This window comes from Chiloscyllium punctatum, chromosome 2 (assembly GCF_047496795.1).
Source record: "Chiloscyllium punctatum isolate Juve2018m chromosome 2, sChiPun1.3, whole genome shotgun sequence".
NCBI lineage: Eukaryota > Metazoa > Chordata > Chondrichthyes > Orectolobiformes > Hemiscylliidae > Chiloscyllium > Chiloscyllium punctatum.
In genome coordinates, this window is record NC_092740.1 from 25,305,226 (window position 1) to 25,323,187 (window position 17,962).

A 17,962-nucleotide genomic window follows, 5' to 3' on the forward strand; every position below is an offset into this window, starting at 1 on the left:
TGGAAATCAGAAACAAACACAGAAATTGCTGGAAAAGCTCAGCAGGTCAGGCAGCATCTATGGAGAGAAATCAAAATTAAATTTCAGGTCCAGTTCTGACTAAATTTTAGGAACAGGGATTCACATCCAAACTTGCCAGATGAGAAAATCTGAATTCAATCAAATCTGGAATTTGATACTGACCACATAATCACTGCTGATTGCAATAAAACATATCTGGTTCACTAATATTCTTTAGGGAAGAAAATCTGCCACCCTTACCTGATCTGCCCTACATGTGACTCTGGACACACCGGTTATGTGGTTGATTCTTAAATGGTTTCCAGGCAACTAGGGTTGAACACCGAATGCAATACCACCCACGTGCCATGACCAAATTTTTTAAAATGAGCTGCTTTTGTCTTGGATGGTTTGAATCCAACTTTAGTTAGTGAAGGCACAAGACAATTTTCTTATTTCTATTATAAAATGGTCACCTTACAAAACTAGGAAATTGGCAGCCTTCCAAGGTAAAGAGAGATTTCTGACCCTTCTCAAGAGGTCACACTATGTGTTATCGACATGATAACTTTAAGAGGAAATGTAGCTCGCAGAAGGCAAAACATACAACGCTAACTTTTTCCAAAGCCATTTCTAAAAATCCGTCCACAGGATGTGGTTGTTGCTTGCTGGTCATTTATTGCCCATCCCAGGTTGGCCCTGAGGATGTGCTGGAGGGCTGCTTTTTTGAATTGATGTAATCCATTTAGTAACATACAAAAGGAGAGAAAAATGAAAAAAAAAAGCACCTGATATAAAATTACAGGAACATAATTTACTGGAAAAGCTCAGCAGGTCTGGCAGCATCTGTGAATAGAAGTTGGAGTTAATGTTTCGGGTCTGGTGACCATTCCTCAGAACTGAGTTCACTGGAGTCAAAACATTAACTCTGATTTCTCTTCACACGTGCTTTCAGACTTGCTGAGCTTTTCCAGCAGCTTCTGTTTTTGTTTCCGATTTACAGCATCCACAGTTCTTTCAGTTTTTATTTGATGCAAGATTACGTCAGATACACATTGCAGAAACAGATCATTATAGTCCAACCAGTCCATACCAGCATTTATATTCTGTGTTAACCTCCTCTAAACCTTCCTCACCTAAATCTACCATACAATTCTGTGCCCTTCTCCTTCACATAACGATTTAGTTTGTCCTGAACCATTTCTGCATTTCAACCGCTCTCTGTAGCAGCAATTCTTTTTCAAAAAAGGCAACAACTCAATAAATTTTTGTTGCAAATATTTTAAACACCAATTTCATAGAAAATGAAAATTTATAAGACCATAAGAAATAGGAAAAGGAGAAGGCCATTCAGCCCTCACACCTGCTCGACCATTCAATATTTTCATGGCAGATCTGATAATTCCTCACGTCCAATTTCCTGCCCTTTCCACCGTAGTCCTCGATTCCCCTACTGATCAAGAATCTACCCATCTCAGTTTTAAATGTACATAAGGACTCTTCCTCCACACCTCTCTAAGGCAAGGAGTTCCAAAGACTCACAATTCTCAGAGAAAATAAATTCTTCCTCATCTCAGTTTTATATTGGGATCCTTTTATTTTCTGAGACTATGCCCTTTGGTCCTAGACTCTCCTATGAGGGAAAACATCCTCTTAGCATTTACCCTGTCAAGTTCCTTAAGATCAAAATGACCTCTCATCCTTCTAAATATTAGCAATTTGAGTCCCAAGCTGTTACCCTTTGCTCATAAAACAACCCTTCCATACCAGGGATCATCCTAGTGAATGTTCTCTGAATTGCCTGCAATGAAATGACATAATTCTTAAATGAAGGGAACAAACATGCTTACAATACCCCAGATATGGTCTCACCAGCACCACACAGAATTGAAGTAAAATTTCCCTTCCTTATATTCCAATTCCCTTGAAATAAGGGCCAACATTCCATTAGCTTTCATGATGACCTGCTGCACCTGTGTGCTAGCTTCCAGTATCTCATGCACAAAGACCCCTAATTCCATTTGTGTTGCACCTTTCTGCAGTTCCTCTTCATTTAAATAATATTCTGTTAATTTGGTCTCCATTCCAAAATAAACGTTGTATTTCCCATATTATACCCATCTGCCAACTTTTGCTCACTTACTTATCAATATCTCTCTGTAAAATATTTATTTCCCTCTTGCAACTTGTCTTTCTTAGAGAGAATTGTAAGAGATAGGATTTATGAACATCTGGATTGGAATAATGTGATCAAGGATAGTCAGCATGGTTTTGTGAAGGGCAGGTCGTGCCTCACAAACCTTATTGAGTTCTTTGAGAAGGTGACCAAGGAAGTGGACGAGGGTAAAGCAGTAGGTGTGGTGTATATGGATTTTAGCAAGGCGTTCGATAAGGTACCCCATGGTAGGCTACTCCAAAAATACGGAGGTATGGCATTGAGGGTGCATTAGAGATTTGGATTAGGAATTGGCTGGCTGGAAGGAGACAGAGGGTAGTAGCTGATGGTAAAGGTTCATCTTGGAGCGCAGTTACTAGCGGTGTTCCACAAGGATCTGTTTTGGGACCATTGCTGTTTGTCATTTTTATAAATGACCTGGAGGAGGGGCTTGAAGGCTGGGTGAGCAAGTTTGCGGATGATACAAAAGTCGGTGGAGTGGTGGACAGCGAAGGAGGATGTGGCAGGTTACAGCGGGATATAGATATATTGCAGAGCTGGGCAGAAAGGTGGCAAATGGAGTTCAATGTAGCTAAGTGTGAAGTCATTCACTTTGGTAGGAGTAACAAGAAGATGGATATCTGGGCTAATGGTAGGCTACTTGGTAGTGTGGATGAGCAGAGGGATCTTGGTGTCCATGTACACAGATCTCTGAAAGTTGCCACCCAGGTAAATAGTGCTGTGAAGAAGGCATATGGCGTACTGGGCTTTATTGGTAGAGGAATTGAGTTCTGGAGTCCTGAGGTCATGTTGCAGTTGTATAAGACTCTGGTGCGGCCTTATCTGGAGTATTGTGTGCAGTTTTGGTCGCCATACTATAGGAAAGATGTGGAGGCACTGGAACGGGTGCAGAGGAGGTTTACCAGGATGTTGCCTGGTATGGTAGGAAGATCGTATGAGGAAAGGCTGAGGCACTTGGGGCTGTTCTCATTGGAGAAAAGAAGGTTTAGGGGAGATTTGATAGAGGTGTACAAGATGATTAGGGGTTTAGATAGGGTTGACAGTGAGAACCTTTTTCCGTGTATGGAGTCAGCTGTTACTAGGGGACACAGCTTTAAATTAAGGGGAGGTTGGAATAGGACAGATGTTAGGGGTAGATTCTTTACTCAGCGGGTTGTGAGTTCATGAAATGCCCTGCCAGTAGCAGTGGTGGACTCTCCCTCTTTATGGTCATTCAAGCGGGCATTGGATAAGCATATGGAGGTTATTGGGCTAGTGTAGGTTAGGTAGGCTTCGGTCGGCGCAACATCGAGGGCCGAAGGGCCTGTACTGCGCTGTATTTTTCTATGTTCTATGTTCTATGTTTACATTTAATTTTATGTCACCTGCAAATCTGACTACAGACATTTACTTCCTTCCTCCAAGTCATGAATACATGTTCAACTACCTTTTACGAGGAGTACCCCTGTTTCTATCCATTTACCTATTTATTTCCATGCAGTAATGTATGAAGAGGGGCCTGGGGAAGATAAAGAATGACTTGGAGGGGAAAAAGTACAGTATAATGCAGCAACAATTGGGAATGAATGTACTTGTTATACCGGAACTCCATTCTGAGGTAAACATGTCAGATCTGTGTGAGTCATTCCTAAAATAACTGCATTGCTTTTGGAGGAGAAGTGGCCACTGAATGATTTAAGATGGTGTGCACACTTCCTTAGTATTAAAACTATATGGGCTCTGCTCAGCTGCATTAACCCCCCCATTGTTCTCAAATTTTCCTGCGGTTTCTGACTGCTATCCTCTCTGCTCAAGCTCATCACCTTGTGTTCTATCCCATTCCTGGAATGGGTGGAATGCTCTCCAAGTCCAGCCTCCCAGTAACTGGCCATATCCCAAATATGGTTGGCAGCTCAAAGCCACTGGCTTGCTCAAGAGTGATAAAGAGTGGCTGCACCCTGAGGGCTCCTGGGTGGCATGGTGGCTCAGTGGTTGGCAATGCTGCCTCCCAGCACCAGGGATCCGGGTTCGATCCCAACCTTGGGCGACTTCCTGCATGGAGTTTGCACGTTCTCCCCATGTCTGTGTGGGTTTTCTCCGGGTGCTCTGGTTTCCTCCCACAAGCCAAAGATGGGCAGGTTAGGTAAATTGGCCATGCTAAATTGCCCATAGTGTTCAGGGATGTGTAGATTAGGTGCATTAGTCGGGGGTAAATGTAGGATAATAGGGGAATGAGTCTGGGTGGGTTACTCTGCAGAGGGTTGGTGTGGACTTGTTTCCACACTTTTGAGATTCTGTGGATTTGTACTCCATTCAATTTCTGGTTCTGGATTTCCAGCAAGTGAGACTGGGGAATGTGGTCATCCAAAGGTAGCAGCAAAACAATTTCATTGATACAACTGTGGATTGTCAGTCTTTCATATTCACTATTTGAATCCACCTTGGACAAAGGAACATTCAGACATCCAAAAACAAAGTAGTAACAGACAAAATATTTGTTCAGCCTTGTTGAATTATGCAGTGGCAGACCAGAGCTTCACTGATAGAAGTCCCCAATGGAGAGTTACAATTTCAACACCTCTGAAACTTCTCTATTAATTATATCACCAAGGAAACCAAGAACTGACTGCAAGCAGCCAGCAATTTCTTCAAAGTAATGACGGCGTGGTATTTTGTTTATCCTGAAGCTTCTCATAAAAATATTTTACTGACTTTACTGGACTGAAGGTAATTGTCTGAGAGGGTGGGATGGTAGAGAATCATTAGCATTCTCTTGTTACTTGTGGTGAAGAAGGTACATTGAGCTTTCTGCAGTGCCAGCTTGGTTTTATGGCTGCACCATTCCCACTGAGTCACAAAAAGATGGGTTTCAGTCCCACAGCAGAGACCTGAGCATTGAATACTGCTCGACATTCTGCTGCTTTACCCAGGCAATGAGAACATTCTCGGATGCGCTGTCCTCTCAATGAACTGTTAAACCAAGGCACTATTAGTGGATGCCAAAGATCTGAAGACACTACTTAGAGGAGGTTTATCCCAGTATTCAGGGAGAGTACGTAACCCTCATTCAGCGTCACAAAAAACATGTATCTGGCCATTAGCTCTCAATGTTGCTTGTTATAGACTCATAAGGTCATTGAGGTCTCTAGCGTGGAAACAGACCCTTCAGCCTGACGTGCCCATGCCACCAAGTTTTCACAATTAAATTAGTCTGGTTTACCAGCATTTGGCCCATATCTCTCCATACCCATCCCATCCATGTAATTGTCTAAAGGTTTCTTAAATGACAAAATTGTACTTACTTTCACCACTACTTCTGGTAGCCCCTTCCAGACACTCACCACCCTCTGTGAGAAAAAATTGCCCCTCTAGACTCTTTTGTATCTCTCCACTCTCACCTTGAACCTATGACCTCTCGTTTTAGACTCCCCGAGCATGGGGAAAAGCTGTTGGCCATCTCCCTTGTCAATGCCTCTCACAATGGCATAAAAAAAAGCACATAAAAACAACAAATATTCTCGATTACAACTGTGATTACACTTCACGGTTCTTTCACTGATTGAAATGCTTTGAGATGTATATCAGTTGTGAAAACTGCCATATAAATGCGAGATTCTTTTTATCCTCGTGTGGAATCCTGAACAGACTCTACTACCTAGAGTGAAGCATTCTCTTACAGAATGCATTATGTTATTGCTACCACAAAACAATTGAGGGATATGGAGTGACACTGGAGTTGAGGGAAAGGATTGACCTTTTACAAATTATGGAGGAGACCCAAAGTGCAGTATGGCTTAATACTGCTCTATTTTCTTACATTGGTTGGCCAATACCACACAGCAACAACGAACATATTTGGACTAAGTTTGTAAAGTGAACAACAAAAGTAATGCGTACTTACTGTCTTGCTGACATAAGAAGTGCTGGTGTTCATACATGTTATTCCCTCGCTGTTGCAGCAACCACCACATCTGTAGACAGACACGCAGGACGGTTTAAAGATGATGTTTGTTGCTGACCCAAATTCTTTCCCCACGTCCAAGGACACCTCCCTGGGCATGCACTGAGTCCTTTTCCACTCAGTATCAATACCTGATTGGGCAGATTCAAATATCACAGAACAATAATCAAAACCTACTTGGATAAGATGGATGAAATACAATAAAGTGCCTTCAAATAAATTGATCGTAATGACATTCAAGTTCCCATTTCTTTCCTTATTTGCAAATGGCCGACTTTCACCCAGCCATTCACACCTCACCCAGTTAGGTTTAAGGCTCTTCATTTACCTGTTACCACCCTCTTGGCCTTTTGCATCATGGAAACTTTTGTCAGTTAATCTCTCCTGCTCTTTGCCCTATCAAAGGCCTTCCCTATGTTCTTCTCCACTCCTCCCCGATCCCATTTGGACAAAACCAAGAACATTGGTAACTTGCCCTGGTTCTGACAGAAAGTCACAGACCCGAACTGAGAAGTTTATTTCTCTCCCTGGGCTCCCTAACTGGAGGAGTCAAAGGCAAAAGAGTTGTGGAGGTGAGATCACAAAAAGGACCTGAAGAGGGCAGCATGGTCTTGAATGGCCTTCTCCTGTGCTATAATGATTCTGTGATAAAGGTCTGTTACCAGCAGCCAACTGAAGCGTTCTGGTCAGCAAAACAAGTTCGCCACCCTCTCTCCCACTGAGATGTGAGGAAGTGGGCTATTTGGTTCTTAATTCATTTGCGTGAAGTGGGTGTCATTGGCCAAGCTACCAATTATTGCCTGATTACCCAGAGGGCAGTTAAGGGTCAACCAATGTACTGTGGGACTTCAAATTCCACTGGCAATGTTCTGTGACCACAGTAGAAAATCCTGGCAGTATACAGTAGGGCACTAAGAATATAAGAAATGGAAGATAGATTTTGGAAATATCAAAGGGTTGACAGCTATGTGGAGTTGAAAAAAAGACATGTTGAGGTCTGGGGAAGGCCAGCCAAGCTCTTACAGTGTGGTGTAGCACACTTGGGGGGATGACTGGCCTCTACCTGCTTCCATTTCTTATATTCTTAGTGCCCTACTGTATACTGCCAGTATTTCCTACTGTAGTCACAGAACATTGCCTATTTACTTCAGAAAGTGATGGCCCAGTGGTATTATCACCAGGCTGCTGACTCAGGTAATGTTCTGGAGACCCGGATTCAATTCCAGCCACGGCAGACAGTGGAATTTGAAGCCAATAAAAATCTGGAATTAAGAGTCTAATGACGACCATGAGTTGAATGTTGGGGAAAAACCCATTTGGTGCAGTACTGTCCTCGAAGGAAGCTGCTGTCCTTACCTAGTCTGGACTACATTTGACTCCAGTCCCACAGCATATTGGTTGACCCTTAACTGCCCTCTGGGTAATCAGGCAATAAATGGTGGCTTGGCCAATGACACCCACTTCACACAAATGAATTAAGAACCAAATGGCTCGGTTCCTCACATCTCAGTGGGAGAGAGGGTGGCGAACCTGTTTTGCTGACCAGAACACTTCTGTTGGCTGCTGGCAACAGACCTTTATCACAGAATCATTATAACACAGGAGAAGGCCATTCAAGTCCATGCTGCCTCTTCTGAGAGAAAGTCATGTTCTGCGCTGATATCTCCTCCCAACTTCATTGCAAGCTCCTCCTCTTTGGATATTTACAGCATTAGAGGAAATAAACTCCTCTACTGTTACACACCTACACTTTTCTGGATGGTTAAATGTTCTGATCTCACACCTTTGGAAAAATGTACCAGGTATAATATAATAATAATATAATACCAACAAACTGATATGCTAGCATGCAGGGAATATTTATACCAACTACCTCTGTAACCTCACACTTTATGTAAATTAAACTCCATCTGCCACTCCTCAGTCCATTAGCTCATCTGATCAAGATTCTGTCAAACTATGAGATACTATTTTTTTCCCCGGTGTTCCAAAACAATGCAACAGCTTATAAAACAGTTTTTAAAGAAACCGTTAAAAAATAAGATTCAGCTTGAACAGATGTTCACAGGTACTGAAATGACTAAAACCAGTCATTCAGATCTGTTTGTCCTGTTTGATTGAAGTCCTTCTGGAAAGTCCTTGCAGATTATCCAGCTTGGAAAAACAAGCAATAAAATCAGACACAGGAATATACAAAGCAACTGGATTTCAGGCAACTGGCAGCGAAGGAGATTATCTCACAGTACACCGGAATCTTGAAAAAAGGGGCAATGGTTTGAGGAGTGGCAGATGGAGTATAGTTTAGATAAATGCGAGGTGCTGCATTTTGGAAAGGTGATTCAGGGCAGGACTTATACACTTAATGGTAGGGTCCTGGGGAGTGTTGCTGAACAAAGAGACCTTGGAGTGCAGGTTCATAGTTCCTTGTCAGTGCACTCTCAGGTAGATAGGATAGTGAAGAAGGCATTTGGCATCTTTTCCTTTCTTGGTCAGAGTATTGAGTACAGAAGTTGGGAGGTCATGTCGCAGCTGTACAGGACATTGGTTAGGCCACTTTTGGAATATTGCGTGGAATTCTGGTCTCCCTCCTATGATGTTGTGAAACTTGAAAGAGTTCAGAAAAGATTTACAAGGATGTTGCCAGGGTTGGAGGATTTGAGCTATAGGGAGAGGCTGAATAGGCTGAGGCTGTTTTCCCTGGAGCATCAGAAGCTGAGGGGTGACCTTATAGAGGTTTATAAAATCATGAGGGGCATAGTTACATTTAATAGACAAGGTCGTTTCCTTGGGGTGCGAGAGTCCAGAACTAGAGGATGTAAGTTTAGGGTGAGAGGGGAAAGACTTAAAAGGGACCTAATGGGCAACTTTTTCACACAGACGGTAGTGTGTGTATGGAATGAACTGCCAGAGGAAGTGGTGGAGGCTGGTACAATTGCAACATTTAAAAGACATTTGGATGGGTATATGAATAGGAAGGGTTTGGAGGGATATGGACCAAGTACTAGCAAATGGGACTAGTTTCATTTAGGATATCTGGTCGGCATGGATGAGTTGGACTGAAGGGTCTGTTTCCGTGCTGTACATCTCTATGATTCTATGACTGAAACTGCCTCTGGGCAGTATAGAAGAAGGAAATAAATTTATAACAAGAAAGTTGGAAGGTTTACACTCTTCCTTTCTGTTTCTCTTTGCCCCTTGAGAAACAGCACCTAGTGATAAAGCAAATTGGGGAATTTGCTGAGAATTCAAGGACATCTACAAATTTTGCCAAATGCTGAGGATACAAGTCATCAGTTAAGCAACCATAGTTTCAGCTTACAATCTAACAACGTCAAGGAATCTAAAGACTTTTTAAAACTAATTATTATTAATCTTCCTTCTTGTATTAGACACTGTCTCATTTTAAATTCATACCTGCATTGATGTGGGCATTAAATAAGGCCGTTCATGATTTTGCTCAAGCCTGGTCAGTAATAAGATTCCTGTTTTCTTCACTTAAGGGAACCCAGTAATTGTTCCTTAATTATGAATACCGCAGTGTTTCAAACAAAGTGTGATCTACGATAAGAAGAATTATGCTTTGCAGCCAACTGTGGAGGATAAGATCAGGGAAGCTGGTTTAGCCCTCCTCATCTTGTTTTAACATATATTTTAAGCTGATTATTCTTCAACCCAGCATTTTGTAAACAGGCTTCCTAACTCTAAAGTTACATGTCGATCCATTATGGTGCAGAGATGCAGAATGGCAAGAGAAGTGGAGCAATGGATTGCTATTGTCAGGGCTTTGTCCCTAATAGCACCGTGTGTGTGTACCTCCACCATATGGACTGTAGCAGTTCAAGGTGGTTGTTTACTATCACCTCCTCAGACCAATCAGAGAGGGACAGTCAATTCCAACATCCCCCTTGAATGAGCAAATAAATAATTATAATGGCAGAGGAATAGATCAATTTTACAGTAATGAGTTGTTGCAATTTATTAATATACAGTTAAACTTTGATTTCCATTCTAGGATCATACTTCCAAGCATAAAATGGCCTCTTTCGTGACTGATTAGGTACATAGGCTGGGACCTTTGTTTCACTGGAGCGGAGGAGGTTGAGGGGTAATCTTATAGAGGTTTATAAAATAATCCAGTCTCCAACCTAGAGGAAGCATGTTGTGAAACTCTGAAAAGGTTCAGAAAAGGTTTCTAAGGATGTTGCAGGATCTGAGCTACAGGGAGAGGCTGAACAGGCTGGGGCTCTTTCCTTGGAGTGTTGGAGGCTGAGGGGTGACCTTATACAGGTATATCTAATCATGAGGGGCATGGAGAGGGTAAAGAGCCAAGGTCTTTTTCCCAGGGTAGGGGAATCCAAAACCAATTGACATCGATTTAAAGTGAGAGGAGAAAGATTTAAAAAGGGACCTAAGGGGCAATGTTTTCACGTAGAGGGTGATGCATGTATGGAATGAGCTGCCAGAAGAAGTGGTGGAGGCTGGTACAATTACAACATTTAAAAGGCACCTGGATGGGAATATGCATAGGAAGGGTTTAGAGGGATATGAGCCAAATGCTGGCAAATGGGACTAGATTTATTTAGGAGATATGGTCGGCGAGAACGAGTTGGACCGAAGGTTCCGATCCAGTGCTATAGAGCTCCAATGAGGAGCATAGGTGAGGTGAATAGCAAAAGTCTTTCCCTAGGGTTGGGGAGTTCAAAACTACAGAGGATCATTTTAAGGTGAGAGGAGAAAGATTTAAAAGGGATTTGATGGGCAACCTTTTCACACAGAGAGTGGTGCATATGTGGAATGAACTGCCAGAGCAAGCAGTAGATTCAGATATAGTTACAATATTTAAAAGACATTTGGACTAATTAATGAATAGGAAAGGTTTGTAGGGATGTGAGCTGAACACTGGTAAATGGGAAAAGTTGAATTTGGGAAAATTGGTTGACATGGGTGAGTTGGACTGAAGGATCTGTTTCTATGCTGTATCACTCTATGACTGTAAGTATTATAGCGATTGATGAGATTTGTAGCTCAGGTTAATGATAAGTATGTAAGTTAGCTTGCTGAGCTTGAAGGTTTGTTTTCAAACATTCTCACTGATGATGTTATCTAGTATGGTGACAAAACGTCTGAAAACAAACCTTCAAGTTCAGCGAGCTAACTTACAGACTTATCTAAGTACTATACCACAAAATGTAATATATTGCAAATATTATGAAGTATTAATATACAGTTAAACATTGGTTTCTTTTCTGGAATCATACCTTCAGGCAACAAAGTGACATACTTCAGTAAATACTTTTTTCCTGGGCACTTTGTGAATGAATAAATGATCAAATCTCTAAAGACCACATTTTGTCTCACATTCCACATAGTGCACAGAAAGGAATCTTGTGCTTATGTCCTCCCTCTGCTTTTCCAGTCGGATGGTGAAGTGCAAGTACCTAATGTTGATTTGGTCTTCATGCTTTTGCTTGGCATCCAACATCCTGTTTGTATTGGCTGCTTGGAGGTTGTTTGAGGTCTTTGAACACAGTCAAGTTCAGTCTCTTACTGCCAGGATAAACTTGACAAATTCAACACTGTGAATTGATGCACATCCTAAATAAACCCACTAACTAAACAATGGGCTTCACTTCAGAATCCGTTTCAGAGGAAGTTCTGTTTATATTGTAGCTCCGATTCTGGTCAGCATTTCACACAGCAACTGCATCCAATTGGTAGAATCAGGTGAAAGTTAGGGTTCCTGATGAAGAACTCATGCTCGAAACATCGTCTCTCCTGCTCCTCGGATGCCACCTGACCAGCTGTGCTTTTCCAGCACTACACTTTTTGACAATTGGTAGGATCACCCAACATCCCAACATCGAATGAGACCATCATGGCCAAGAAATAAAAATCAAGTCTAATCCTGTTTTTCAGATGTTAGTCTGTAGCCTCACAGGTTATGATATGTCAGGGACATATGCACATACATTTTAATTATCTTGACCATTTCTTCCTCTCTTATCCTGTCAGGCAGAAAGCAGGTAACGACCAGATGAGGGCAAAAGCATTCCCCCTCCGATCCCCAATAAACCTCTAATTTTGTGCCCTACATCTATGCCCCTTGTTAGGGATGCCTACATGGAGGAGAATAGGAACTCACCACTCACTCTATCAAATAATTTATATGTTTTAACTTAATCTCCCGCAGCCTCCCATTTTGGCTTCGTCATGTAACCCATTTTGTCTTCAAAATAAAGTCTGTAAAACAAAATTTATAAGCCTAAGCTGTATCCCTGAAGCAGTTTCTAATTAGTTTTCTATAAAGCAGCTCTTTTTGCTTAAATTTCAAAATGACCACTTCCTGGTGGAAAGTATTGGTACAGCAGAGAGATGAAAATTGAATCAGGTAGGGAATGTTGATGGCAGCATTGTTTATCCATTACATGTGTTTCCTAATATTCCTTTCTGTTGAAAAGAACAGCTTATACTGCCATGTAGCAGGGAGACATTGCGGTTCCATACTTCCACCATTAGAACAGTGTAATGACTTGGTTGGCTGGAACACCTAATAAGGAACGGTTAATCCTCTGTCTGGGTAGAAGGTTTGTGGAATTCCTAATGATCCATCTCAGGTCAGAGCTGGAGAGAAAGCTTCTGTGAGAAAGTTTCCAAACATCAGCCTTATCTGCTTTGTCACAGTACAAACATAAATACTGATAAGCCAGGCCAGTTGTTTCACCTATCGTTGCCCATCACAGGCATATAATTTCCTCTTGAGTAACTGCCTCCACTAATCCACTCCACAAACCATCCATGTATTCACTCTTCATAGCGTGACCAGCTCTATCTCACGAGCAACAGGCTCAGTTTGCCTTCAATGAAGGCATGACATGAATATCTTATTTAGGGCACAAGGGGGCATCTTTGTTACATCCTGCTTCATGCTGTACCTAGATATAGGAAAGTGCAGGTCGGCTGCAACGTAAAGCAAGATGCCCAGGCCTTTTGTAACTGGCACCATTGAGCCTTATCTAATAGACTCAGACATGAACAAGATTTTCCCCAGAGGCTCTCCCACTTATCTACTGTTACTTGGAAAATAGGGGCATGAGTAGGCTATTTGACTCTTTGAGTGTGTTCCACAATTCATCACGATCATGGTTTTAGAGATATAAATTCATCGAGATGTACACACGTTCCAACTCGTCCATGCCAACCAGATATCCTAAATTAATCTAATCCCATTTGACAGCACTTGGCCTATCATTCTCAACCCTTCCTATTCATATACCCATCCAGATGCCTTTTAAATACTGTAAGTGTACTAGCCTCTACCACGTCCTCTGGCAGCTCATTCCATGCACACACTGCATGAAAAAGCTGCCCTTCAGGTCCCTTTTTAAATCTTTCCCCTCTCACCTTAAACCTATGCCATCTGGCTTTCGACTCCCCTCACCCGGGAAAATGACATTGGCTGTTCACCCTATCCATGCCCCTCATGATTCTATAAACTTGCATATGGTCACCCTTCAATCTCTGGTGGTCCAGGGAAAATAGCTCCAGCCTACTCAGCCTCTCCCTGTAGATCAAACTCTCCAGTCCCAGCAACATCCTTGTAAATCTTTTCTGCACCCCTTCAAGTTAAACTTAACATCTTTTCTACAACAGCATCATCCAACTCATACCCTGTCCCCACTTTCTCCCCGTAACCTTTGATCTTTTCAGCCCTAAAAACTACATCTTAATCCTTCTTGAAAATATTCAATATTTTGGCCTCAACTGCTCTCCATGGCAGAGAATTCCTCAAGCTCACCACACTCTAGGTGAAGACATTTCTTCACATCACAGTCTGAAATAGCCTACAGGCTGGGACTTCCAGTTCTGGACTTCCCCAACATTGGGACCATCCTTCCTGCGTTTACCCAGTCTAGTACTGCTAGAGGTTTATGGGTTTCGATGAGATCCTTTTGAATTGCAGTCAATATAATCCTAATCCATCCAGTCTCACTTCATATATCAGTCGTGCTACTCAGGTGGGAGAGATACCAAAATCTCAGAAAATCTACAGAAGAGCAGGTTACTACTGTATTTTCCCAGTTGAACAGTCTGGTTCTTTGTGGTATCTGCTACTTCTACCAGATAAAGGCAGTTTGAGGCAGTTTCCACCAGTTCTCCTTTGTCTTTGCTTTTGCTTGGGCCTCTCTAGCTATTAGGGATAAAGGATACACCACTACGCAACAGAAGAGGCACAGCTCTTCGACAACAGGACATCATAGCAATAAGTATAATTGCATTTGGCCAGGGAAAATGAATAGAATGGAAAATGCTGGAGAAACTCAGCAGGTCTGACAGCACTGTAGAAAAAAAGAAAAGGTTAGTGTTTTGATTCCAAAACATCACCTCCAAGCCAGTGCCATACATAGATATTGGTTAGTTCATTTAGCCAAAAATCTCAGGAAGACAGAACCTTCCAAACACCTCTTGGAAGACTCTGTTTGCATAGGCAATAGTCTGAATTTTATGTCTCTTTTCTCGCTCATCAAAATGCTTCTTTAATGTCTCAAGGGTTATCGCCACAACCATCCCCATAAGCAATGAGTTCCAGATACCAATCACTCTCTGGGTGAAATAAAATTCTTCCTGAAATCCCCTCTAAACTCCACTCCTTATCTTAAAGTTGTACCCTCTTGTCATTGACTATTCTACCAAGGAGAAAGGTTCCCCCCATCATCCCTAATGATATTCCTCATCACTTTGCACACCTCAATCAGGTTTCCTCCCAAAGCCTTCTCTGCTCCAAGCAAGACAACCAGAGCCTATCTTAGCTCTCTCGTAGCTGAATTGCTTCAGCCCAAGCAACACAGAATCATAGAATCCCTGCAGCGTGGAAGCAGGCCATTCCACACATTAGGCCCATACCAATCTTCCTCAGAGTTTCCCACCCAGACCCACGCCCACACCCCTACCCTATCCCTGTATTTCCCATGGCTAATCCACATAGGCGTCTGGTGAATCCCCTCTTACCAATGCATCAGGGTACAAAGTTAAAAATTACACAACACCAGTTTATAGTCCAACAGGTTTATTTGAAAGCACTAGCTTTTGCAGTGCTGCTCCTTCGCCAGGTGATCAGCGCTCCAAATAAACCTGTTGGACTATAACCTGGTGTTGCGTAATTATTTACCTTGTCCACCCCAGTCCAATACTGGCTCCTCCACATCATTAATGCAATCATATCTTTCCTATTGTGAGGTGATCAGAACTGCATAGTACTCCAGTACCTAATTAATGCTAAATACAGCTCAATCATAATCTTTTTGTTCTTGTATTCAATGTCTTGACTAATAAGGGCATGTTATCTCATGTGCTTTTGTAGCCACTTCATCTAAATGTCCTGCTGCCTGCAAGGATCGAGGGCTATGCATACCAAAGTCTCTCTGATTATCCCAGGGCCCAACCATTCAACATGTACTCCCTTGCCTTGATAGTACCCTTCAGATTAAATTCCATTTGCTATTGGTCAGCCCTACTGACCAGACTGTCTATATTGTCCTGTAGGCGAAGGCTTTCTTCCTCACTATTTACCACAACACCAACTTTTGCAACATCTATGAACTTACTGACCATACCTCTGCACATTCATGTTGAGATTATTAATGTACACAACTAACAGCAAGGAATTCAGCACCAATAATCTCAGGCTTCCAGTCACAAAATCATGCTTTGACCATTACTCTCTGCTTTCTATCACTAAGCCAATTTTGGATCCAGTTTGTCAAATTGCCCTGCATCTCACTGGCATCTTAACCAGCTTGCCATACGACACCTTGTTAAAAGCCTGACAGAAGTCCAAAACAAAAGTTCCAAAACAATGCAACAGCATATAAAACAACTCTCGGGAGTGTTGCTGAATAAAGAGACCTTGGAGTGCAGTTTCATAGATCCTTGGAAATGGAGTCGCAGGTAGATAGGATAGTGAAGAAGGCGTTTGGTATACTTTCCTTTATTGGTCAGAGTATTGATTATAGGAGTTGGGAGGTTATGTTGCAGTTGTACAGGACATTGGTTAGGCCACTGTTGGAATATTCCGTGCAATTCCAATCTCCTTCCTATTGGAAAGATGTTGCGAAACTTGAAAGGGTTCAGAAAAGATTTACAAAGATTTACAAGAGGGGAGGCCATATTGGATTTGGTACTCGGTAATGAACCGGGACAAGTGGTGGGCTTGTTAGTGAGTGAACATTTTGGTGATGGTGACCACAATTCTGTGACTTTCACCTTGGTTATGGAGAGAGATAGGTGCGCACAACAAGGAAGTTTTTACAATTGGGGGAAGGGAAATTACGATGCTGTAAGACAGGATTTGAGGAGCATACGTTGGGAGCATAGGCTGTCAGGGAAGGATGTGGTGGAAATGTGGAACTTTTTCAAGGAGCAGATACGACGTGTCCTTGATATGTATGTACCGATCAGGCAGGAAAGAAATGGTCGTGTGAGGGAGCCTTGGTTGACGAGGGAGGTTGAATGTCTAGTAAAGAGGAAGAAGGAGGCTTACATAAGGTTGAGGAAACAAGGTTCAGACAGAGCAGTGGAGGGATACAGGATAGCCAGAAGGGACCTGAAGAAAGGGATTAGGAGAGCTAAGAGAGGGCATGAAAAATCCTTGGCGGATAGGATCAAGGATAACCCCAAGGCATTCTATGCGTATGTGAGAAACCTCAGAATGACGAGAACGAGGGTAGGTCCGATCAAGGACAGTGGTGGGAGACTGTGTATTGAGTCGGAAGAGATAGGAGAGGTCTTGAACAAGTACTTCTCTTCAGTATTTACGAACGAGAGGGACCGTATTGTTGAAGAGGAGAGTGTGAAACGGACTGATAAGCTAGAAGAGATACCTGTTAGGAAGGAAGATGTGTTGGACATTTTGAACAACTTGAGGATAGACAAGTCCCCCGGGCCTGACGGGATATATCCTAGGATTATGTGGGAAGCAAGAGAGGAAATTGCAGTACCGTTGGCAATGATCTTCTCGTCTTCACTGGCAACGGGGGTGGTACCAGGGGACTGGAGAGTAGCGAATGTTGTGCCCCTGTTCAAAAAAGGGAATAGGGATAACCCCGGGAATTACAGGCCAGTTAGTCTTACTTCTGTGGTAGGCAAAGTAATGGAAAGGGTACTGAGGGATAGGATTTACGAGTATCTGGAAAGACACTGCTTGATTAGGGACAGCCAGCACGGATTTGTGAAGGGTAGGTCTTGCCTTACAAGTCTTATTGAATTCTTCGAGGAGGTGACCAAGCATGTGGATGAGGGTAGAGCAGTGGATGTAGTGTACATGGATTTTAGTAAGGCATTTGATAAGGTTCCCCATGGTAGGCTTATGCGGAAAGTCAGGAGGCATGGGATAGAGGGAAATTTGGCCAATTGGATAGAAAACTGGCTAACCGGTCGAAGTCAGAGAGCGGTGGTAGATGGTAAATATTCAGCATGGAGTCCAGTTACAAGTGGAGTTCCGCAGGGATCAGTTCTGGGTCCTCTGCTGTTTGTAATTTTTATTAATGACTTAGATGAGGGAGTCGAAGGGTGGGTCAGTAAATTTGCAGATGATACAAAGATAGGTGGAGTTGTGGACAGTGAGGAGGGCTGTTGTCGGCTGCAGAGGGACTTAGATATGATGCAGAGCTGGGCGGAGGAGTGGCAGATGGAGTTCAACCCTGCCAAGTGTGAGGTTGTCCATTTTGGAAGAACAAATAAGAATGCGGAATACAGGGTTAATGGTAGGGTTCTTGGTCAGGTGGAGGAACAGAGGGATCTTGGGGTCTATGTACATAGATCTTTGAAGGTTGCCACTCAGGTGGATAGAG

The 17,962-nt window shown here is 42.6% G+C and overlaps 1 protein-coding gene across 1 annotated transcript in view; it reads right to left on the minus strand.

The window, feature by feature from the left end:
* The window catches only part of vegfc (vascular endothelial growth factor c), a 288,381-nt gene that overhangs the window by 77,135 nt on the left and 193,284 nt on the right, over positions 1-17,962 (minus strand). The window contains exon 3 of the mRNA XM_072594594.1: positions 6,057-6,247. Coding sequence (XP_072450695.1) covers positions 6,057-6,247 — 191 coding nt within the window. The remainder of the gene's footprint in view (positions 1-6,056; positions 6,248-17,962) is intronic.